At 38.7% G+C, this 24,530-nt stretch overlaps 1 protein-coding gene across 14 annotated transcripts in view; it reads right to left on the reverse strand.

Moving 5' to 3' along the window:
- Positions 1 to 24,530, reverse strand: part of ARID1B (AT-rich interaction domain 1B) — a 513,434-nt gene that overhangs the window by 82,186 nt on the left and 406,718 nt on the right. For 8 of the 14 annotated variants that reach the window (XM_089669747.1, XM_089669745.1, XM_089669752.1 and 5 more), the window contains one exon: positions 23,483 to 23,611. The exons of the other annotated variants lie outside the window; for them this stretch is intronic. In XM_089669747.1, coding sequence (XP_089525873.1) covers positions 23,483 to 23,611 — 129 coding nt within the window. The remainder of the gene's footprint in view (positions 1 to 23,482; positions 23,612 to 24,530) is intronic. 14 annotated transcript variants of the gene reach the window in all.

Consider the following 24,530-nt stretch of genomic DNA (forward strand, 5'->3'; position numbering starts at 1 on the left):
CTTTGTGACCTTCGCAACTGAACTCTTCTAATTGTAAAAAAACATTGTAAAAAGCCACTGATATTGGTTTTGTTAACAGTATTTTATAAACCCAAATGTAAGCTAAATGCATGTGAGAAATGCAGTAGTATATATGAATTAAATTATCTACATGGACAGCAACAATTACCAAAGGCATTATATAAACCTTTTAGATTCAATAAAGGATAGAGGGGTAGAGGGGAACACTGCTGAGAGGAAACTACTTAAAATTTTTCCAAAAGGCAACGTTTTTAATTAAAATTAAAAAAAAAAATGTATACTTACCTGCTCTGTGCAATATCATCCCCTGCCAACACTAGTCTCTCTTCCCTGCGATTTCCCCCATAGCAAACCATGTGCTATGAGGGCTCTCATGCGGGCGTGTTCCTGAGCCAGGCTGTGTGCATCCATAGACACACACAGACTGGCTCAGCCACATCCCCTGCTCCCTTCTTGCAGGATTTGGCTGACAGGAGCAGAAGCCAATGGTTCCTGCTGCTGCCTGTGTCTCATGGGAGACCTGGGAGTGTGAGAAGTGGTGCTGCAAATGGGAACAGTGCTGCATTGTGAGAGGAGGCAGGTAAGCATTTTGGGGCAGGAAGAAGGGGGGGGGGCTAGTCTAATTTTTTTTACCTTAACCACTTCCAGTCTGGACACTTTTACCCTCTTCCTGTCCAGGCCAATTTTGAGTTTTCAGCACTGTCACACTTTGAATGACAATTGCGCAGTCATGCAACACTGTACCCATATGAATTTTTTAGCATTTTTTTGAGACAGATAAAACTTTATTTTGGTGGTATTTATTCACTGGGATTTTTATTTTTTTTTTGCTATATAAATGAAGTCCAAAAATTTAGAAAAAAAAAGTGTTTTTCTTATAAAATTTTGCAAATAATCTTTCTTCATAAACATTGGCCAAAATACATTTGTCTATCTTTTTAGTTAAAAAAACCCCAAATTAGTTTATAACCAAAAATAAGTTTTCTAAATTTTTTTTACATTTATATATTTTTTTTACATTATTATTTATGTTTTTTTATATTTTAAACATACTGTCACCCTAGCAGTACAGTTTCACCATAGTGATATTGTTCTACTTGTGGGGGGTGAGGAGGATTTTTTTTTTTTTTTTTTTACACGGATTCCTTTTACACCCATAAAGACTGTAAAAGCAATAATTTCTCTTACTCTCTGGCTGCATTCTTGCAGCCATTGAGAAATACTGCGCGAGCTGTGATTGGTCACAGCTTGTCACATGGTACAAGGCTGTTGAGAATGGCCTTGTACCATGTGACCTCTGTGATCATTCACAGATTTCACTAGTAGTAGGCAATGATGTCAGAAGTGACATCTTGCTTATTACTATTCATGTGATCACTGATTGGCTAATCAGTGATCACATTATCGGGACCTCACACAGAGGTCACGTACAGCAATCGGTGGAGCGCGCACAGGCTTTTAACCTTAAAGCATTCTATGCATAAAGGTACAATCCTTTGCATTGCCTGTTACCCCCCTCCCCTTCTCTAACACTTACTTGAGACCCTTAACAATTTAGCGCTGTGCATGGCTGCAGGTTCTCTCTCCCTTCTTCCTGGTCTCACAGTCTTTGTTGATAGCAGTGGGAAGCCATTGGCTCCTACTGCTGTCAATCAAATCCTGTGAGCAGATAGTGAGAGGAGGGGCCGAGCCACGCTGTGTCTATGGACACACACAGCCCAGCTAGGGAGCAGGCTGGCACATCTGCCTCATAGCAAGTGGCTTGTTAGGGGGGCAGACACAGAAGAGGCAGCACATAGAGCGCCGGTAGAGGACTCCAGAAGAGCAGGTTCAGGGCTGGGCTGTGCAGTACCACTGCACAGAGAAAGTAAATATAAATCTATTATTTTAATTAAAGAAAACAAGACTTTACAATCACTTTAATGCAGTAATTAGGGAATGCATTATGGTAAAAAAATGTTTTGCCTTTAGAACCATTTTAAAGCTCAACAAAAAGCAAAATGCTAAATACATAGCTGGAATATGTTTATATGAGAGCTAATTTACCTGTCAAGCAATGTGTCATTTTGTTCATCCAGCCCTGGAATTTACACAGCACTGCCAGACAGCACATATTGGTGATCTTACTTTTCTCTATCACAGTTAAAGTGTAATGTCAGACAAACATATCAAGACAAAATGTAATAGCCCAATAAAAGATTAAAAAACAGCTTTTTTTTCCAATATTTAATTTTAATTTGACACTTTACACGTCAGTGCTTCTTTCTACAAAAAGATCCCCTTAATCAGATGGCTAGCGTTATTTACTACAATTTTTGTGAGCCCAGGTCATCCAGAACCAGGTCCAGCCTGTCTCTGGATAGTGGAAGCAGAAGCAGAACACTGATAGGCTCATATTTATAACATTCTGCTTCCACCACTTCTCAGCATGCTCCTTGTCAGCATGAACCAATTGGCTTTTTCTGCTGCTGCTTCTTCTCCACATTGTAGCCCTGCTGCGCAGGGACTGCGAGAGGATGATATTGAGAAAATTTAAAAAATGCATCTAATATTTGTATTAATGCTTACAAAGCTGCATTCATTTGTGTCTATTATACCTGCCTAGAGTTCAGCTTTAAGCAGTACAGCTTGGTCACCCTGTAATAGGACATTGAAGTAGCAGCATTAGACTTTGCTGACGTCTTCCTGACATTTGCTTTTTTTCAGCACACGCGCACGTCACAAAGCTTGATAACTCCCTCTCCTTGTCTGACTTCTACAGAATAGATTACAACAGTCTTCTAGATAGATTTAGATAATACCATTAGTGGCATTTAAAATGCTAAACCTTTTTCACAAATTAATACATATTTGCATTACAAATGTTCTATGTTTAACTGGAGTTTGGCCTTAAAGTGATCTTGTAGGCACATGTATATAGAATCATAATTGTAAAAAAAAAAAAAAAGTGCATATATTTACCTCTGCGTGTGTTGAACCAGCCCCTGCAGGTCATAGGCGTGCACACAGGGTGTGCCGGTGTGCCTGAGCACATCCTAATCACCCTGTTTGCATTAGCATCATCATTCTGTGTGTTGGTGGGGTGATGGGAAAGGTTTCCCACTGAGCGTTTCTGATTATAAGAGAAGTGCAGAAGCATTTCTCTTTCATTCTGAACCTGCAGGCAGGCAGATAATGTGCATACATACATATACACACACACTTTTTTATTTTTCCATATATATGAGAAAAAAAACGTATATATGTATGCAAGTGTGTATATATATATATATATATATATATATATATATATAATTTTAAAAAATTAGATATGTAGAGATATATATATATATATATACACACACACACACACACACACACATATATTTACATATCTACATTTTATTACATATACATATATATCTCATACACACCTACTTTTTTTTCTCATATATATATATATATATATATATATATACATACATATATATACATATATATATATACATACATATATATACATACATATATATACATACATATATATACATATATATATATATATACATACATATATATATATACATACATATATATACATATATATATATATATACATACATATATATATATATATATGCACACATACATATATACTTTTATATATATATATGGGAAAAGTATGTATATACAGAACATATCTAATATATATATATATATCTAATATATATAATATATATATATATATATATATATATACACAGTCGGGATCGAAAGTTTGGGCACCCCAGCTAAAAATTTGTATTAATGTGCATAAAGAAGCCAAGGAAAGATGGAAAAATCTCCAAAAGGCATCAAATTACAAATTAGACATTCTTATAATATGTCAACAAAAGTTAGATTTTATTTCCATCATTTACACTTTCAAATCCATTTTTGAATCCATTTTTCCTTCTACTCGTGAGAAGTTCCCTGTGCCACTGGCTGCAACACAACCCCAAAGCATGATTAATCCAACCCCATGCTTAACAGTTGGACAGAGGTTCTTTTCATTAAATTCTGTGCCCCTTCTTCTCCAAACGTACCTTTGCTCATTCCGGCCAAAAAGTTCAATTTTAACCTCATCGGTCCACAGAACTTGTTTCCAAAATGCATCAGGCTTGTCTATATGTTCATTTGCAAAGTTCAAACGATGATTTTTGTGGTGAGGACGTAGAAGAAGTTTTCTTCTGATGACTCTTCCATGAAGACCATATTTGTACAAGTATCTCTTTATAGTGGAATAGTGTACCACAACTTCAGTGTCTGCCAGATCTTTCTGGAGGGATCGTGCAGTCAAACGTGGGTTTTGAATTGTTTTTCTCACAATCCTGTGAGCTGTTCTGTCTGATATTTTTCTTGGTCTTCCAGATCTTGCTTTAACTTCCACTGTTCCTGATGACTACCATTTCTTAATTACATTCCGAACAGAGGATATTGACATCTGAAAACGCTTTGCTATCTTCTTATAGCCTTCTCTAGCTTTGTGAGCGTCAACTATTTTCAGTTTCAGTTTTCTAGACAACTGCTTAGAAGAACCCATGGTGCTGATTGTTGGGGCAAGGTCAGATGAGTCTGGGCATTTAAAACCTTTGAGATTGACATCACCTGGTCTTCCCAGATGATGATTGAGAACAATCCATGACACTGGCAGGTCTCAGCTTTGCAAAGGGGGCAGTGCATGCTATAAATTCTGCAGGGTGCCCAAACTTTTGCAGACGCCATATTTTTGTTTTCTGTTATTTTGAAAGTGTAAATGATGGAAATAAAATCTAACTTTTGTTGACATATTATAAGAATGTCTAATCTGTAATTTGATGCCTTTTGGAGATTCTTCCATCTTTCCTTGGCTTCTTTATGCACATTAATACAACATTTTAGCTGGGGTGCCCAAACTTTTGATCCCCACTGTATATACACACAAACACATTACATACATACACACATATATACTTATTTCTCTCACACACATATATATATATATGGAAAAATAAATAAGTATATGTAGATATATATATACACACACACACACATATATATATATACACACACACACGTATATATATATATATATATATATATATATATATATATATATATATATATATATATACACACACACACACACACACACACATATATATATGCACCCTAATGCTCAAGGCTGCGCACACCTACGCTGCAGGTATTTCAAAGCTCCGGGTGGGTGGAATGCCTACTTCCCACCAGGCACAGCAGTCACTCCTGCTGATTCATATGTCACTACAAGGTATACAAGTTGGTGAGAGGAACCACGGTGTATGGCAAGAGAAACAAGAATTCTCTCCACCCAAAAGGGGCCAAATATGTGTGCGTATATGCAGGGATTTATAAATCTGAGGACTAGATGGAAACCGTTATAAATCCTTTAGCAAGTAAAGGAGCTCCTTTATATATGCATTTAAACTGTGCACTTCTCGGTTTGCCTGTATTCCAGCTTTAATGGTTCTGTTCTGTACTACAATTGTGTTACTGAAAATAAAATATCGTCATGCTGTTCTCTTCACTGAACTCAACCTCCAGGTTTTGCCTTCTCTACACAGCTTAAACCTCCTGCTTCTGACAATCATCACCTACCACTGACATAATGGCATATACAGATATAAGCATTAAAGACTAACTCCACCTTTCAGATCTGGTTACATGTTACACCCATCTATAGGATGTAAGTAACATTGTTGCAAACAAACCCCCACACCCCCAAACTGCCCCCCACACTGCCTTTGACAGCAATCCTCCTCCTGCACAGTCACATCATTCATTCACAGAGATGTGAATGAATGAGTTCATGAACTACAAGTCCCAGCTACCACAGCACTTAAAGTTCAAAATGGGACTCAAGTGTAGAAATTACCATGCTCAGAGGTCCACTGACACTTCCTCAGCTCGAAATGTCATACTCAAGAGCAAGGATCTGGAGCAGCCTATTAGTGCCGCCTCATCAATGCAGCCTCCTCAACGCACATTAGTGAAGGAGAAAAATTACTTGTTTGCAAAATTTTATAACAAGTTTTTGATCTCTTTTTCATTTATAGTGCAAAAAATAAAAACCCCAGTGGTGATTAAACACCACCAAAAGAAAGCTCTATTTGTGTGAAATAAATGATAAAAATGTCATATGGGTACAGTGTTGCATCACCGTGCAATTGTCATTCAAAGTGCAACAGCACTGAAATCTGAAAATTGGCCTGGGCAGGAAGGGGGTGAAAGTGGGCAAGTGGTTAATATCTGCCTACAATTCAGCTGCATATATTATGATCAGTTAATTGATTTCCACCCAATCATCCACCCACTAGTGATGTGTCCTGGTATGGTACTGCTGTGGCATTACATTGAGAGCACCTGAATGGTCCACTGCTTTCTAGAAACCCCTTATGAAATATATTGGTGCCAAGTCAAGAAATAAAACGTGCAAAACATAATATACTGTTAGAGAATAATTATCTGGAGGGGGGGGGGGGGGGGCTGCAGACACTTTCTACAGCTCACATTAATGCACATTTGATTTGAGAGCTGAATTCTTATTGACTATACTTACATCTCTTTGTGTTATTTTGATGAGCATCTGAACAGACATGTAGAATGGATATGCAGAGTATAGTTTTGACATAAGTTCACTTTGATCTTACAAGGGCACTAGTTCCTGTGTCAAGGATTTGTTTTTTCATGTTTCAGCTTTTATAATGAGAGAAATGTAAGAATATTTTTCTTTCTAATCCAAGTTGTTCATTTTCCTGCTATAGACCTTGTATATTTGATTTAAAGTGCAACCGCAGTCAAACACCCAACTAAAGAGCCGAAGTACAGTTGAATTAATTGTTTTTCATGACATTTTGGAAATTCTGTTCAGACATTGTTGCGATTTAGACAATTCCTGCCACATTTACCAGCTAGCATACTAACACCATTATCGAAGGGGAACTCAAGGCAGTGATGAAATTAAAATTGATCCCCCTTCCCCTCAATCACAAATTACTAACTTATTTGTCTCAATTGACACAAATGTACAAGCTTGCCTGTCATCTCTGCTCTCTGGTGTTCAGAGCCATTTTCACGCTGAAACCATTATAGTGTTACTAAACCCATGACCCTGCATTTATTATATCCAGTCTTCCACAGTACACAGAAATGCAATTATTTTAGCAAATATAAACTGCTAAATGCTTTTTCTCATCAGCAGTATATAGTAGTCTTGTGACTTCTATCAGTGTCCAAGCGAACACTGGTTATTGTTGTAGTTTCCACTCTACTCTGACTGTCCTGTGAGGCTGCATAACCCCTGACCCTCTGTCTGGACAGCGCTGATTGGTTCTATGCTGATCCCATGCACCCTCCCCCCCAAAACAATGCTCTAGTAATACACATCAAACAGAGCATGTGCAGACTTGCTACTGCTGCTCTAACTATGGTAGATGGATTGGGGACAGCAAAAGAAGAGGGGGATCAGAGAAGACAGGATTAAACAGCCTTTTTTACATACTGCAGAGGATTAACTTTACAGTTCGTATAACAAGCATGCTTTACTGCATATACAGACTGATTTTACAGTTGTGGGTTTAGTAACACTTTAAGCAAAAGAATTATCAGACCTTCTAGGTCTTGGCAAAGTAAAACATTAGCTTTACTGACACATAGCTAAAACAGAGCACTGCAACACGTTTCAGATTGTCCTTTGTCAAGCATGTGCCAGTAAAAATTGGTTTGTTACTTTGACCAGCTTCCTACAGCTCTTCTTGGGACACTAGAAATGCAGAAGATTCTGATGCCAGGTTGTTTACTAGTAATTTTTGGGTCCTACTTTAACCATCCTGATGCTGAAGGGCTGCTATTACCAGATACGTATACCTATGTGCTACTGACCCTTTGGATGTGGGAATAACTGGCACATATAAAATGGTAAAAGAGAAATGTAGAGAACCAAATACAATGATATGATGTTTTCATAACTTGCTTATCTCTATTTACACGCAATGTACAAGCAAGATGCAAAGCCAACAAAACTGTCAACTGCGGACCCAAGAGGAACTTGCCAATAAAACCAAGACATTTGGCAGACTATGATTCCACTAATGAATTTGGAACATGCAGCATCTGATTATCAAACATTAGAATGGAAACATCTAAACCAATTTAACTCCTCTGGTAAAGTTTGGAGGTGATAGTTTTTCCCTACAATTTCAATGGGGAGAAAAAAAAATAAATAAATCACTGGATCCTATTGTATTAATGGAAATATTTTTTATATGGATCACTGTTATTGATTTCCCAAATTAATTGGAAAATCCATCTGCCAACAGATTTGATTCTATAACTTATTAAACTAATTTTTTTCATTTTACCTACAGGTAAGGTTATAATAACCTGTATTTTATTTTCCTGTAGATAAGATGAATATCTTCTAAATGTGCACTTTTAGGAGATATTCTGTCTTTTCTAAAGCTGGCACATGTGCACTGAAGGAACGGCATACTCATTCTGTTCCTTCAGAGCTGTGTGCTGTGACCGGGGCTCCCATACACAGCAGTGATGTCATTGTGGCCCAGCCTGTCAGACGGCAGGAGCTCGCGACCCCCGGAAGGAAGATAGAGTGAAGATGAAAGGCTTTGCAGCAGTGACAGCGTGCTACTGGAAGGCTTTGTTTTAAGGTACATTTTAAATAATGTGCATGCCATGCATACTAGCAAATTATGGCATTACCTTACAGGGGACTTTTTTTTTTTTTCTTTCCTGTGGTTTACTACCTCTGTAACCACTTGGCACCCGCGCTATAGCCAAATGACGGCTACAGCGCGGTTGTCCAGTTCTGGGAGGGCGTCATATGACGTCCTCCCAGAACACACCCTCCCGTGCACCCCCAGCAGCGCGAACCCGGTGATCTCCATGATCGCTGTGTCCTACGGCCACACCTGATCACGTGATGTGGTAAAAGGCCAATCAAAGTAGCCTTTTACCACATTATCAGCAGTGTCCAATGACACAGCAGATCATTGGGTAAATACAGTTGCCGGTTATCGTAAAACTGTAGCTGCTGACTTTTAAAACACACACACTTACCTGTCCCGAGATCCAGCGATGTGCTCACCCACACAGTCCCTTCACTCCTTCTCTCCTCCATGGTGCTGGCACCTCTATAGTGGGCACCAGGCTGTGAAAGCTTGCGGCTTCACAGCCTGGTGCCCACTGCGCATGCGCAAGTCGCGCCGTGCCTCCTGATTGGTCCGTCAGTCTCCTTGCCAGTTATTGTCAGAGAACAGATCGGCACTGATGATCAGTGCCCAGCAGTGCCAGCTATCAGTGCCCAGCAGTGCCACCAACTTGTTCCCATCAGTGCCACCTACCTGTGCCTAGCAATGCCACCTACCAGTGTCCAGCAGTGCCCCCCATCATTGCAGCCCATCAGTGCCATCAGTCAGTGACGCCTATCAATGCCCATCATTGCCCATCATTGCATATCAGTGCAGCATGATCAGTGATGCCTATCAGTGCCCATCAGTGTTGCCTATCCGTGCCACCTCATCAGTGCCCATCAATGAAGCCTATCCATGCCACCTCATCAGTGCCTATCAGTACAGCCTCATCAACGCACATCAGTGAAGGAGAAAAATTACCTGTTTGCAAAATTTTATAATATCATTTTTTGTTTATAGTGCAAAAAAAAAAACACCCAGAGGTGATTAAATACCACCAAGAGAAAGCTCTATTTGTGTGAAAAAAAGATAAAAGTTTCATATGGTACCATATTGCATGACCGCGCAATTGTCATTCAAAGTGTGACAGCGCTGAAAGCTGAAAAATTGGCCTGAGCAGGAAGGGGGTATAATTGCCCGGTAGGCAAGTGGTTAAAGGAAGAGCATAAAATTCCTGCAGTGCAAAAGTTGTAGCCCCTCCCCTTTTTTTATAAGACACAAACTAGTTGAAATCACATATATTATGTTAATACTTGGTCAACAAAATAAAAATAGAAGACTTGTAATCTTAGGTTGTTGACCTACAATAGCAGTAGAAAAACATATTTAGATACATTGGTGCTGGGTAACTGGTATTTTTGGAGCGATGCACAATCAAGATGTTTCATCCCTTTAGGACACACATCATTTTATTCAACAAGAAATTCACTAGTCTTTATGTCATTCTTAAACACTTGGTATTCAGTGCTAAACAGACATAAATTCATTTTTTTTAAATGGACATAAAGTATATTTTTGTGACAAGCATCAAGAAAACAAAGAGGATTCCCTATTTAATCAAAGCAGCACAAATAAGTGCATTCATCTATGCAGAGTAGCATACACAGGGCTGCTATCAAAAACACTTCCAGGGCAGTAATTGCTTTTGCAGTAATGCCCTGGAACAGCCTTTTTTCAACAAGGGTGCCTTCAAGTTTCTTCAGGGGTGCCTTGTCAAAATGCCTAAAAATTGTCAAAAAACTATATACAAGCCAGCAGGTGGATCAAGCCTGCCTTTGAATTACATGAAGCAGCAGGTTTTCATTGTGCACCATCCACCAGAATCCTAACAACCAATGATGTTATAGGTTGATAAGGAGGACGTTGGGCACTTGCTTGCCCTCCACTGCTCCTCACTGTCAGTACTGGGGTTGTGTTAGCTGCGTGAGGGAGAAAAAAATGAGTGAAGAGAATGCTAGAATACTAGTCAGTACCAGTGTGTAAAGGTGAAATTGCTTTGGAAGACTAAAAGGTAGCCCAATGAGTCCGTTTTGTTAGGTCAATCAGCAGTGCCACCAGTCAGTGCCGCCTATCAATACCCATCAGTGTCACCTATCAGTGCCCATCAGTGCTGCCTATCCATGCCACCTCATCAGTGCCCATCAATGCTGCCTATCCGTGCACATTTTAACAAAAAAAACTGACCTAATTCTTTCATCAACACATTTGAGATTTAAACAAATCCTCCCTGCTGTGTCATTGTATTATGACAAAGTGTGTGTGTGTGGTGGAGGGGAGGGACAAAGTGTTTTCTGATTTGGTGAGTTTGAGTATCAGGTTAGTTTGAGTATCAGGGCAGTGATATCGCAATTTCTGTCTCATCAGAGAACGCTTTGCAATAATTTGTTCACTATGCAGCAGGGCAGCAACTTGACACAGGACCCAAAAGCTAGTGGCGATCACTGTAGTAGTGGCGCCTACTACAGTGGTTGCCAGCTTTCATGGGGATCATTCAGGTATGTAGCCATGCATTGGTCCAAGCTGGACCAATGTAACTATGCAAAAATATCCATAACTAAATTCCTGCTCTAAAAGTGATCAGAAAAAAGTTTCTAATATGTGTGATCACTTATACCCATGGCTACACAGTGGTGTCTCCTAGTGGCTTATAGACATTAGGTTGTTCTGTAGTTTCAGCAAAAACTGCCAGACCAGGAGACTGTCATCCAATCTGTATAGGCACCTTTAAGAATTGAAGAATTTGTTATTAAACAAGGCAAATAAAACTAAATTCGAAATAGGTTACTAATTATTAGATGATCTGATTAGATCTTTTAATGTTTTACTAATGTTTGAGTATTAAGTTAATTATAACGTTAACATTCTAAGGTAATGATTGTACATTATTAAGTTTATTATAACTTTAATGTTTTAGAGTAAAACTTGCCAGTTTTTTTTTTTTAATGGAAGCACATGAGGTTTATTTGGATACAGTCAAGCACAAAGTCTCAGGAATCCAAGCCATTGTATTTGAAAGGATAAATAAAATTTGAGAGGTCAAAAAGCAGAAAGACATCAAAATCATAACTTGCAATTTAAGTGCTACAGTGCCATGACAACCAGAGAGACATTCATAAAGCCTACTTTACTGTCCCAACTTATTGTTCTTCTCTTGGAGGCCTTTAGAAATTCTCCCAAGGGAGTTAACTGCATTGACCTGAAGTTATACTTTTTATTCTTTTCCACTAACACAGAATATAGCTCTCTAGTGAGGGAACAAAAACATGAAAAAAACCAACAGAGGTTTGAAGCTGTTGTTGGTAATATTGCACCATAATCTAAAGAATGAATAGAGAGATCACTACAGACAATAAGGTACTATAATGTTTTAAGTATTCGACTGAAAACATTATATATACTGTACATGTTTATATTTTTCAACTCCTAATTAAAATGTATATATTTTGAATCAGTCCCTAATAATAAACCCCTGGTAGAAATGAACTATAAAAAATACCTTTAATGTACAGGATGCAATACTAATCCTTTTCACCTGTCCATAGTAGCTTCAGCACTATGGACAGTGCAAAAAAAACCACTCAAACTGTGGCAGTACAATTCCCCATATATTCATATGCAAGAAAAAAAAAAAACACACATGAAGACAATTAAATATGCAGTCCAAAACTTAAGACTTTTCATTTATCTGACTAACTCACTGATCTTTAGTGATCAAGTCCAATATTATTTACACTATCTCAATGCCTGCATTTAGGATATTCAATTCAAAAAGTTATTTTTCACATAAAGCCAACCCAAATATGTTACAGATGTAGAGTATTACCATAACAAGACACAATCACATGTGTGTACCAAACACTGGAAAGGCTTAAATGTATATTTATGAGTCTATAGATGAAATATAAGTATGCAACATTTTTGTATCTATGACTATGGGTATAAATTGATTGTTAGCTGTTGTGTGCAAATAGAAGCTTTTCCAGGTTCTGGTCCCAACTGAAATATTAAAAGAGAAGTATAGCCAAAGCTATTTTGTCTATACTTCTCCTGGGGATCACAAGAGTGCAGTTCATTCTGCACTCCTGTGAAGCATTTTCAGCCAACAGTGGTTTTGTCACAGAGACGGTCCAGGCTGGGGAAAGATCTGACTTTGTCAGGATCCACCCAGATGCCTGGACCAGCAGCTGGCTCAGCCTCTCAGGTGCCCCACTAGGAGACTGAACCAGCCGCTTCCTCCCATTCCAAGCCCAGCGCTCCAGTGAGCTCTGGAGGGACATAGCAGAGAGTTGGTGACTGACAGTCACTGCTCTCTTCTCAGAGCGAAGGGGAGTGATCAGTGGTGTTTGATCGCTCAGTTCTCAGTCTCAGAGCCGGCAGGGTACAGATGGATGCAGCATCAGATTTATGCTGCACCCACCTGAGTATAAATATTTCTTTTTCATAACCCATACTTCTCTTTTAAAATCTCTTGCGCACAGAAGACTCTTTAGGTGACCAAACTTTGCTTTAGGTGCACAGCAATCAGTGTCTCCTGTGTGGTATTGTATTTTAAAATTAATGTAAAGCCAAATTAGATTGGTTTTTAGTAGGGGGTGGTTAATACAATTGTAAATTGCATGAAACCCTTTAATACTGTGTGTCTCTGCTCAGGAGATTCCCCCTCTCTATTTGTTCTGGTGACAATAGCCATGATGGTCATGGTTCCCAGGATTTAAAGTTGATGGAACTCTCACATCCTGCTATATCTTGGCCTTAGATGCACTGTATATACACTATCATTAGGTTATTATTCAATTTCATAGGCTTTCCTTGCAACCTTAGATTAGTCTGCATAGTTACTGTCCATCCATACATTTGCTGATGCTTGGTAACCCTGCCTAAATATCAGTGACATTAACAAACATTAAAAACTTATTGTATACAAAGATTCTACAAAGTTTGCCAGTAAATTTACAGAAAATGAAAGCATACACTGTACTAACTTAGCATTTGCTAAAATACATGATCAACAAAGAACAAGGGAACTGTTCTGGTGGGAGTTGAAGGAAATGTCTAGTTCATGGCCAGCAAAATCCACACAGCAAGGATAACAAAACTGTTGAAAAATAAACATATAAATTCCTTTGCTACAAAAGCAAAATGAAAAGCCTGACCTGGCACAACACAGTCGTAAGAGTTTTAGATGGCTACAAAATGTGTCCTTGCATAACCACAAGATTGTCCTGCTCTGCAGAATATAAAAAGGTAAATGCAATAGCAGCAATAGCACTGAGGCACCAAGCTTTATCACATCATTAAATGAGATTTCTAGCCGTAATAAAAGAATGCTTAAAACCTTGCAGATGGCCGTCTTGCTAGGTTCACATCCAAGTGACATTTTGCTGACCAGAGAAGGTCACCAATAAAAAGAACAAGTGCTTGTTTGATTGTCAAATCAAAAGATGGTCTATGTTCTAGATTAGAAGTGTTTTGGTGTGTTAAAAAAGGAAACTAAATATTGTGTTGTAGTAAGAGTGTGTTCTACAATACATCATAAACAATGCATGTTCAGAGCTAAAATTTGCCTTAAAAACTCAAATCTGCTATACCAGCCTTGGACAAATCCCATCAAGAACTAGGAGCCAGCACTATGCAACCTGCATATGACTATATAGGTAGTTGAAAGACGCATAGTTAAGCAACAGTTACAAGGAAAACATTTATTCTGTTAATTTACCAGACTTTATTTTAACAATAAAATAAAAATACAGAACAGACTATTACTTTACTGGTAGAGCAACTTTAAACTATAATTAAAAAAGTACCAAATGTTCCAGTGGGTTACTTGCCTTTTGGTAGCTGCGCTTATTACTCATGACACAGACATGTCAGGGTCCTAGAGCTGACCAATGTTGGTTTAAGAAAGGGAAAATTTATGCCTGCCATTTTCCTCCACCATGCTGATAAAGATATTGCTGGTGGGGAGAAGGGCAATAAAATGCTAGAGCTATGGTTAGGTAAAACCAACACCACATGAAAACATAGCAGCTAATGTGACCATATTGAAAGCCATTGAGAGACTGCGCTATATCCTTTTTTTTTCTTTAAATTTGCTGTCCATGTTAATCTTCCCAGAAACACCCAACACTTCCTATATATGACAGAAACCAAAAAACAGAATGTACAGCTATTAGATGATTTGGAATGCAAGCTAAGGTGAAGCTGTAATGTTTGGCATCGGTACCTTGGGCAAAAATAGTAGCTTTGGTAAGGAGAAGGTAAGTATAGATTGAAAGAGGTTAATTCAATGTTAGTTCAGTGGTATTGGCTAAGGTTAGAGATTTGGTTAAAATTTGAGGCTGAACTTAGGGCTAGACTACATTAAGGTATAATGTTAACATTTAGCTGAAATTTAAAGTCAGCAAACTTATCATTTGTCTCATAAGGGAGATTTAGCCTCATTTCCTGACCTGTAGATTCAACATGAAGTAAGATATCTTTCCAGTGTAAAGGATATTTTCTCTTAAGCCGGCCATAGATGGTAGTTTAAATCTCGCCCGGTTCAGTAGGGACCAGCTGAGATTTGAACCATCTATGGGCAGGCTGATTGTATCCAATTCAATTGTTGTATGACTTGGGTACAACAAGCCTGTCAGATTTTTCATGGCTATAGCAACTAGCAATAACCACTGTGTTCTCCTGGCTCCCTCCTGCCCAGAGAACACAATGTGGTTGATTTACTAAAGGCAAATATACTGTGCATTGCAAGTGCAGTTGCTCCAGAGCTTAGTAAATGAGGTAAAGCTTCACTTTGCAAAGAAAACCCAGTCACATCCAAGAAAAATTAAAAAACAATTTTTGCTTGCACGATTGGATGATAGAAATCATCAGAGCTTCCCCTCAGATCTAGAGCAACTGTACTTGCAGTGCACAGTATATTTGCCTTTAGTAAATAAACCTCCATAGCTCCACGGGAGGGATTCCCCCATCAACACCGACTGTGCTGATGGGGAAATTGAGCGATTTTCTTTCCTTTAACCCATGGATGCATGAAAGAAAATCGCATCATCTATGGCCAGCTGAAGACAGTTGTTACAGGAGCACTGGAAGATTTTCCCTTTCTTCCGGTTCTGGTGGCAACTTAAAATTTTGGATTTACCTTCACTTTCATTTCTCATAACATTGGTGATCAGAGCAATTGGAGAGTGAGCTAGAACACATAAAGCAACAAAACACCACAGTAGCTCTAATTCCCCCAAATATATATCCATACTTTTGAATTTTAGAAAAACGTTTTGCCTTTAGTTATAGTTTAAGTCTTGAGAGTTAACATTTAGGGGTATGTTATGGTGATACTAAGTGCTGATGTCAAGGTAAATGTAAAAGACACAAAGGGGTTTATTTACTAAAGCTGGAATGTGCAAACTCAGGCTCACTTCTGCATAGAAACCAATCAGCTCCTAACTTCAGCTTATTCAAAACTCGGAAGCTGATTGGTTTCTATGCAGAAGTGAGCCAGATTTTGCACTCTCCACCTTTAGTAAATAAACCCCTTTGTGTCTAAGTTCTGAAGTTAATTTAGGGACTAAGTAATGGAGTTAATTTAGGGGATAGTTTTTTTTAAAGCTTAAACCTTTATGTTTGTTAGTTTTAGATACAGTGGTGAGGGATTAGAACTTCTGTTAAGTCTTTAATGCCTCCTGGGAGAGTCACTCCCTATTTGTCCTGGGGACTACAGTGGCTGGGAGTGAAAGTGAGGAAAATCCGAAAACTTTTGAGTATTCACCACAAGAGGAATCAAATCCAGCAGCAAGAACTACTACCTAGCATCAAATACTTAGCATGGAAAATCAATATATCAAAGCAAAGGCAGTGGAAGCAGCCAATGTGGTTTTGTAAAAAGAATGCTTGACTGAAGAATGAAGAGTGTCTTTTTATACCCCATGCCCCAGTTCACTAACATTATGTGTAATGCTGGCTATACACCAATAAATTTAGTTAGAAAGTTTTTGTTTCAAGAATGTTTATTCAATTGTATAATCATTAGTGGGCTCAAATTGGCATTTGTTTTAAACCACAGTGATGAGAAAATTCATAGGTGCAGGATGAAAAATTTTTTTTGAATGAAAAATTTGTAACAGTGTATGAGGTTTTTGTTTTGGAAAGTCCATTTATTCCAAAAGCAAACAAATTTGAAGTACTTTGGTATGACCTTCATCATGTCATTGAATGTATTGAGAATTTCCATGCAAAATGTTCACTTGGAAAATGTACTTTCCATCCAACTTTCTACTAAATGTTCAGTCCATGACAGATTACTGTTATGAGATACACATGCTTCATGCTTACTAGTAGCAAAATATAGATTCTCTGAACAGTAACAATTGGTCAACATTCGAGAAATGAAAAGTAATTTATTGAAATAATGTATGGTCTGAATTCAGTATTTTTTCTAGTTAGGCAAACATGAATATAAGTGCTTGAAGCAAATGTAAATAAATCAACTTTTAAGCTTATTGTGTAGTTAAAAGCTTTTATATACATGCAGCATTTCATATGAAACAACCGTTCTATGGAAGAGACAAAAGAGGGCAAAAACAGGCTAATGAACGGTTTCTTAGGATATGCGCTGGTCTATGAATCTAACAGAATAGGATGCTTCTTAAAAGCATTTTTAAACTGCGAATTGCCTCCCTCTCCAATCATGAAGAGATTGAAAACAAAATGGTCTGAAAATGCTTTGCAGGCAGAAAAACATCAAATTAATTCTAAATATAATGAAGCAACAGACAGAATAAGTACTGTGGATAGGATTACGCACGACAAGACAGTCAAGATCTAAAATCAAATGAGTGAAAATAAAAAAATGCACATGCTCGAATAAAAATTTAGATAGTATTAAGTATGGTTAAACTAGCAAACGTCAAGGATACAAGTTAACAGAGACAAATGGCTACAATGTAACTACACAGTAAACATTCACTGTCTACATCAGGGTCTCAAAACCTTTTTTCCATCAAGGCACCCTTTAAAATTCTGCACATCTCGAGGCACCCATTCTAAAGTATAAAGTAGTTTTACATAACACAGCAACATCCACACATGTAGGACACCCAATGGTACTTATTCTTCCAAAGCAAATACACTTTTGCACATTGGTACTGACTAGTATTACAATGTTTTTCTCCGTCACTTAGCTAATGTGACCCCCAGTGCTGATGAAGAAGAATGGGGGAGATGCAAACAAAAATTCTGTGCAGGGGCCTAAGGCCCTCCTTTTCAACCGATGAAGACCCTGGATGTTAGGACGTCAACAGTTGGAAGCAGGGGCGGACTGACAACTCATGGGGCCCCCAGGCAATAGGGGATCATGGGGCCCCTGTGTCCTTGCCCAAACTGAAAAAAGCCTATGAAAAAGGTACCAGGGGCATCTCATGGGGCCCCCTACTGACCGCGGGCCCTCGGGCGGTGCCCAAGTTTCCAAATGGTCAGTCCGCCCCTGGTCGGAAGGTTGTAATGGTGCACAATGAAAACCTGTGACTAAAAGGAAGGCTTGATCCACCTGCAGGGTTGTGTACAATGTTTGGGCAATTTTTAGGCATTTTGCCAAGGCACCCCTGAAGAAACCTGAAGGCACCCCCGGATGCCTGGGCACTCTGATTGAAAAAGGTTGGTCTACATGATGCTTATGGATAAAATTGTTCTATGGTAATTGCAATGTTAAATGCAACCAACATTTGTATTTGCATACAAGCCTAATTTGCTTCCATAGAAAACTGCATATGAAACAATCAGTAGTTCCACAAATACACAGTTAAAAGCAAATGCCCCAAATAGGTAAAGCAACAGGTCTGCATTAATTCCCCCACCCCTCTCAGCAAAAACTTACCATTTCTTTGCTTCCCTGCTGTTTCATTCATCACACAAACCTGAAGAAAAAAACCCCAAAACTACGTTTGGAGGAGCATGTGACAGGGCTGGGCTAATCAGCACCATCACACAGGGAGTGCTTTGCCCAGTGCAAGCTAGGACCTCACTGACTTACAAAGGGCTGTTTGCTCCCTGGGACTAAATGGAGTCAAAGAAAGCTTAATATACAGTATGTGTCTGTGGGGGTCTGCCTTAAAATAAACCTGTTGCTTTACTCTGCATTGGAAAATCACGGATTCCCTTAGGTGGTAGGCAAATATTAACAAAACTTAAGCTTGGCCTCACCAGCTTCCACCTTCTAATTTTACCAATAAAGACCAATATGGAGGTTTGGTAGAAGGCATTGCCAAGCTCATATGTTGCATGAAGAGTCCATAACAGTTGCCCATGCCAATGGATCTACTGGATAAGCGTGTTTCACTGTTAATGCACATCTGTTGTTTTTTTTTTTATGCAGCTCAGGTATGTGGCAGGTTTTATTTAAAGCAGCCCTAACAGACTACTAAAGTTTTGTAATTGCCAGCATCTCTACACAGAAGTCCTTATCCTAAAGTCATACTTAAAAAATATATTCATCTGTCAGAGCTAAGAAAATATGACTGCACCTACACAGTGTATACGCTGGGATGATTGGGTAGGTTTGATATACTGGAACTCAATTAGTGGCGTAAGCTGGGGTTCAGGAACTCCACCCTCATTCCTCCATAGGCATAATTTGTTCAATAGGAAGAGGTACAGTATTTATGTTTGTATAGCGACTGTTTGTTCAATGCACACCTGGCTAGCGCTGTATGTCAGTAGGTAACTTTAGAAAGTTTGGTAACATCTAAGGGTGGATCAGCTATGTCCACTCCATTTTCCTTTGTCTGTACTATACTTGGGCTTAAATTAAAGTTAATATCTGATGTTAAGTGCATGTAGATTTGAATACAGTTGGGAAGGGTTAAACCCATTAGTTTATTTTTTGCTGTCTCTATTCCACTGGGAATTTCACTTAATACCTATACAAGGTAATATGAATTCGCCTCTTGAAGAGTTGTCACCAAACAAGTGTCCCTGTTGGAACATTTACCTTCACCTCTTGTTCTGGTGACAACTCAAAACTTGTGGATTTCCCATCACTTTCTGTTTCCGTGATAATGGTCACTAGGGCAAATAGAGAGAGTAAATCTACCAAGCAGGGACAATTTGACTATATTTATTTATTTCAGGTACTTATATAATGCCATCAATTTATGCAGCACTTTAAATATATATTGTACATTCACGTCAGTCCCTGCCCTCAAGGAACTTAGAATCCAAGGTCCCTAACTCACATTCATACATACACATACTAGGGACAACTTAGACAGGAGTCAATGAACCTACCAGCATGTCTTTGGAGTGTGGGGGGCAACCGGAGTACCCGAAGGAAAGCCACACAGGCACGGGGAGAACATGCAAATTCCAGGTGGGTGGTGCCATGGTTGGGATTAGAACCGATGACCCTAGTGCTGCTAGGCAGTAGTGCTAACCACTTAGCAACGGTGCATATTTAATTAGATTTTTTTTTTAAATAATAAAAGAATGGCATATATGTATTTACAGGCCTAAAAATGCGTCTCTCTCTCTCTCTCTCGCTATATATATATATATATATATATATATATATTAATTAAAGTGATTGTAAAGGCATTTTTAAAAAAATAAAACAAAATAACAAAAAATAACAAACATGTTATACTTACCTGCTCTGTGTAAAGATTTTGCACCTCTTCTCGGGTCCTCTGCTGGTGCCCCTGGCTTCTCCCCTCTGCCGAATGCCCCCATACCAGATCTCCATAAGACACAAAGAGTGCAGCTCAGCCCCTCCCCCACTCTCAGTACCTGGGAGAGCCGCTGCTTTCATGTACAGAGCTGGATCGAGACCGAGCTTGGGTAAGTATTGGGGGGGGGGGGGGGAGCTGCACACTAAAAGTTTTTTTTTTACCTTCATGCATCAAGGTAACAAAAACCCTTCAGCCTTTAGGACCACTTTAACAATTGATAACAAAACAATGTGTTATATCTGCTGCAACTTGTTACTGACTATACAGTACACGGTGAAGATAAAAGGGATATTAATTTTGTAAGACCACACAGCTGCTGTAATATTGCCTGAGGAATCATACATCAGAGTGACACGCTCAAGTGTTTTTTTTTTAATGACAGTGGGCTCAAATCATATTAATGAAATTATTGAATAAATCATTTTACTATTTCTTGCACATTTTTCTGTGAATCATCTGAATATGTTTCATTATTTTGTACAAAATACCACTCATCAACTAAGACAAATAAGAGGTAGCATACAAAAAAAACAATGAATACATAAATTATATAAACAGAGGATTGTGAACTCTTAACTTATTATGCTCCAAGAGTAATAAATAGCATAATGTGTAAATACTCTATCTCGTCTACTACTGCATTCTAAAAAATAAAGTAATATTAAAGCTGAACTCCAGGCAAATAGAAAAATATACAGATGAAATGTATACATGACAACGGTTTTATCTGCCAAGGATTTGTACTTCTGTCCCTCAAATCCTGAGATTTGACACAGCTCTCTGACACAGTAATGCCCAGTCTGTAAGGGCAGGAGACCTAACTTTTCTCTGGTGCAGTTCAGCAAGTCCTCATGCACACTGGACATTTTTACAGCGGCTGTTTTTGGCTTTTGACGTTTTTTTCCTACAGCCAGTAAACCCCCCAGCATGTTAGCCTATGTGTCCATGCACATATAGACTGTAATCAACATTTTTTGGCAGGGACGTTTTTTGGCTGGAAAAAAAGCCCAGAACTAGTGGGTTTCTAGAGGAGTTTTTTTTAGCTGTAAAAACACTCTAATGCTGAAAAATGTGGTAAACCGCGGCAAACCAATGTTTTTGGACTTTTTTTGTTAAAAAAAAACCTTTAAAAATACAAATGCGGCAAAACGCTAATACAAAAATGCTAAAAAACCTCACGTTTTTAACATGACTTTAGACAGCTAACGTTACCAGCGTTATTAAAATGCCCCGTGTGCATGGAGACTAACACTTATAGGTCTCCTCCCCAGCTCTAGCCTATCATCAGGTTTCCTGCATTGCAACACCACTAATTGGCTTCATGTGCTGCTTCTTCCTCTCCCAATCTGAGCTCTGCTGTACTGTGTACTACAAGAGGCTGATACAGAGTCTAATTCAGGTATTTATCCTGTTTATATTTAAAGTAGACCTTCAGTCACTCTCTTAGGTAGCTCCAACCCATGCCTCCCCCCCCAGGACAACCAGTATGGTATGTGCATAGATGTGCCAAAGGCCACTGCTCATACTTCAGGTACAGGAAAAAACCCTTTGGCACATCAGCGCACACGCATGTGATTCCATATGCATGTGCAGATATGGCAAAGGTTTGGAACTTCCCTAATAGTGGTCTTCCTCGACGTTTGGGGAAACCTGTGTGTGTGCAGAAGCTCTGCAACACATCTATATACAAGCATGGGAGTGAGTGGAAAAAAACCCATAATTCTTAAAGAGGTGAGAAATGTGGAAGTGCAATTTAAAATCAAAAATAAAAAAAACCTATATCTAATTGTAAGGCTCAAAGCACACTAGCATTTGTGTAAGCTCCTAGAAGCTGTTAGCATTTTTTTCTGCTCCTAGCAGCTAAAAATAGTGTTTTTTTATGTGTCTATGCACACTAATTTAGGCTGTTAACATTTTTTGAGCTTCAACTTCCAAGATCAGAAAAAAATAGTTTTTGTAGAGTTTTTTTTGAGCATTTTTCCAGAAGAAAAAAATACTGAACACTCCTAAGCGCTACTAAAACGCTAACAGCTTTTTTCCAGCTCTTTTCTTTAATGTACTGTAAAAAAATGCTAATAAAATGCTATCGCTCCTAAAAACTACTAAAATGCTACTAGAATGCTACTGTAAGCTGGCACAAAAATGCTATTATCAGCATTTTTCATCCAGCGTCTTTTCTAGTTTTTTTTGAGCTTATAAAGGAGCCTTTGGGAAGGGGGGGGGATGGGGCAACTTTAGGGTGTAGGTCCCCTTTAAAAAAAACTATATATTAATGCATATAGAGTTGCATTAATTTCTGTAATTTATATCTGCCTAGAGTTCAGCCTTAAAAAATGTGAATTACATATAACAGCTTATATCAATGAAAGTAGTTGTAGAGAGTTGCCATGGCTCCTCTCTAATGCCTCCAATAAAATATGACCCTTATGGTCTTTAGAGATCGATACCTAAACAACACACCAACTAGAACCAAAAATTTTTTCTTCAAGTCAATGTACTTTGTGTTTAAATTCCATAATACAAGGTCAAAAGAACATTTTTTCCTCATCACAAAGTAACAAAAGCAGAACACATTGTGTTAATCGATCCTACATGTCACATAATGCTTCCCACACAACAACATATGACAATTACAAGAGAGAGCAGGTGAAATGAGGAGCACAATTTTTGTGAAGGATCATCAGAGCCACCAATGCAGGCAGGAGGGGTATAAAGACCATGAGCCATGCAGGACATTGTGGCAATGCTTAAAGGACATGCATTTGTCACCATCCAGGTTAGTAACGGTGAAACTTGCAAGGGTTAAAACCTTTAAAGCCGCACGCTGTAATACTTGTACTGCTAGCAACCACACTATATGACAGGGAACACATGCCACAAATAGGCATAGAAGGAGCAAAGTGTCAGTACACAAACAAGTAACAAAAAATATATACACAAGTAAAACAGAACAACAGAGATTAATGGCCAAAGTCCCAAAGCAAGCCCATAGCTACCTACCCGTACTGATCAGGTTGATGCATCATTGGAACCTGAGAGTTGCCATAGTTGGGATGCTGTGAGGAAAACATGGGGCGTCCACCAGCCCCAGACTGGCTGGGATAAGCAGGCAACCTAATGTATGGTGGCCTAAAGCAGGACAAAAGAACAAGCTTTGTACTATAAATCAAGAAGCCAATTAAATTCCACCATGGAAAATACCTAAACATTAAATCTAAATATCAAGATAATGATCAGGAAACCCTAGCATTTAAAAAACTAGTAATTGAAAAACAAAAATAAATCTAATTACCTCTTTGGGACATAATACCTATAATAGACTAGACCACTGTGCCTTAAACACTTTGAGTAGCTTTTGCAAAACATTTAACACAATTTTACACAGTACACAATTTGATAGGCACAGTGGTCTAGTATTAATTTGAATACCTAAAAGAAAGCAAAAGGATTTTTGGACATCTTGGCAGGGGTGATTTAGATCTGAGATGAGATTTTGGTTAAAGCTAGGCCTTATGCCTTCAAAATGCGTACTGTTAATACTCTAGGGTTTAACATGGAATGCCAGGCAAGAGCACAGATTCAGAAATGTGGCAATGTATAAACAGATTACAAAATCTACAGATACCCAATGCTGCTCCCCAAACGCAAAGTTAAGTAAAGCGTCTGTGCAGCTGATAAAAAAACATTTTTTACTGTGGCACGGGTCAGTGCCTTTAGCATCTGGAGGATACCATGATTTTGGGGCTAGGTCATAGTGTTCCCTCATGGTGGGCCAACAGAGACGTTGGCGCTGGCTAATTAGCTTCTGCCCTGTCCACCAACCTGCCAATTACATCAATGGTATGCCAGGAGATGTAGTCCTGGTGCCTAAGATTTGCAACTGTCAGAGCTGACGACAAGGAAGTGGCCTCCATATTAGAGGACAACGTTGTTTGGAGGTCCAGAATGCTCTAGAAGAAATTGGAACAGACATGCAGGAAAATCCAGGTGCCTGTTTATGCATAGAGCAGGATTTTGATAACCTTTTTCTGTGGCCACAAGTTTGCTC

The sequence above is a fragment of the Staurois parvus genome, unplaced genomic scaffold (genome assembly GCF_062004578.1).
Source record: "Staurois parvus isolate SC_StPar_1 unplaced genomic scaffold, SC_StPar_1.0 ptg000081l, whole genome shotgun sequence".
In the NCBI taxonomy this organism is placed as follows: Eukaryota; Metazoa; Chordata; class Amphibia; order Anura; family Ranidae; genus Staurois; species Staurois parvus.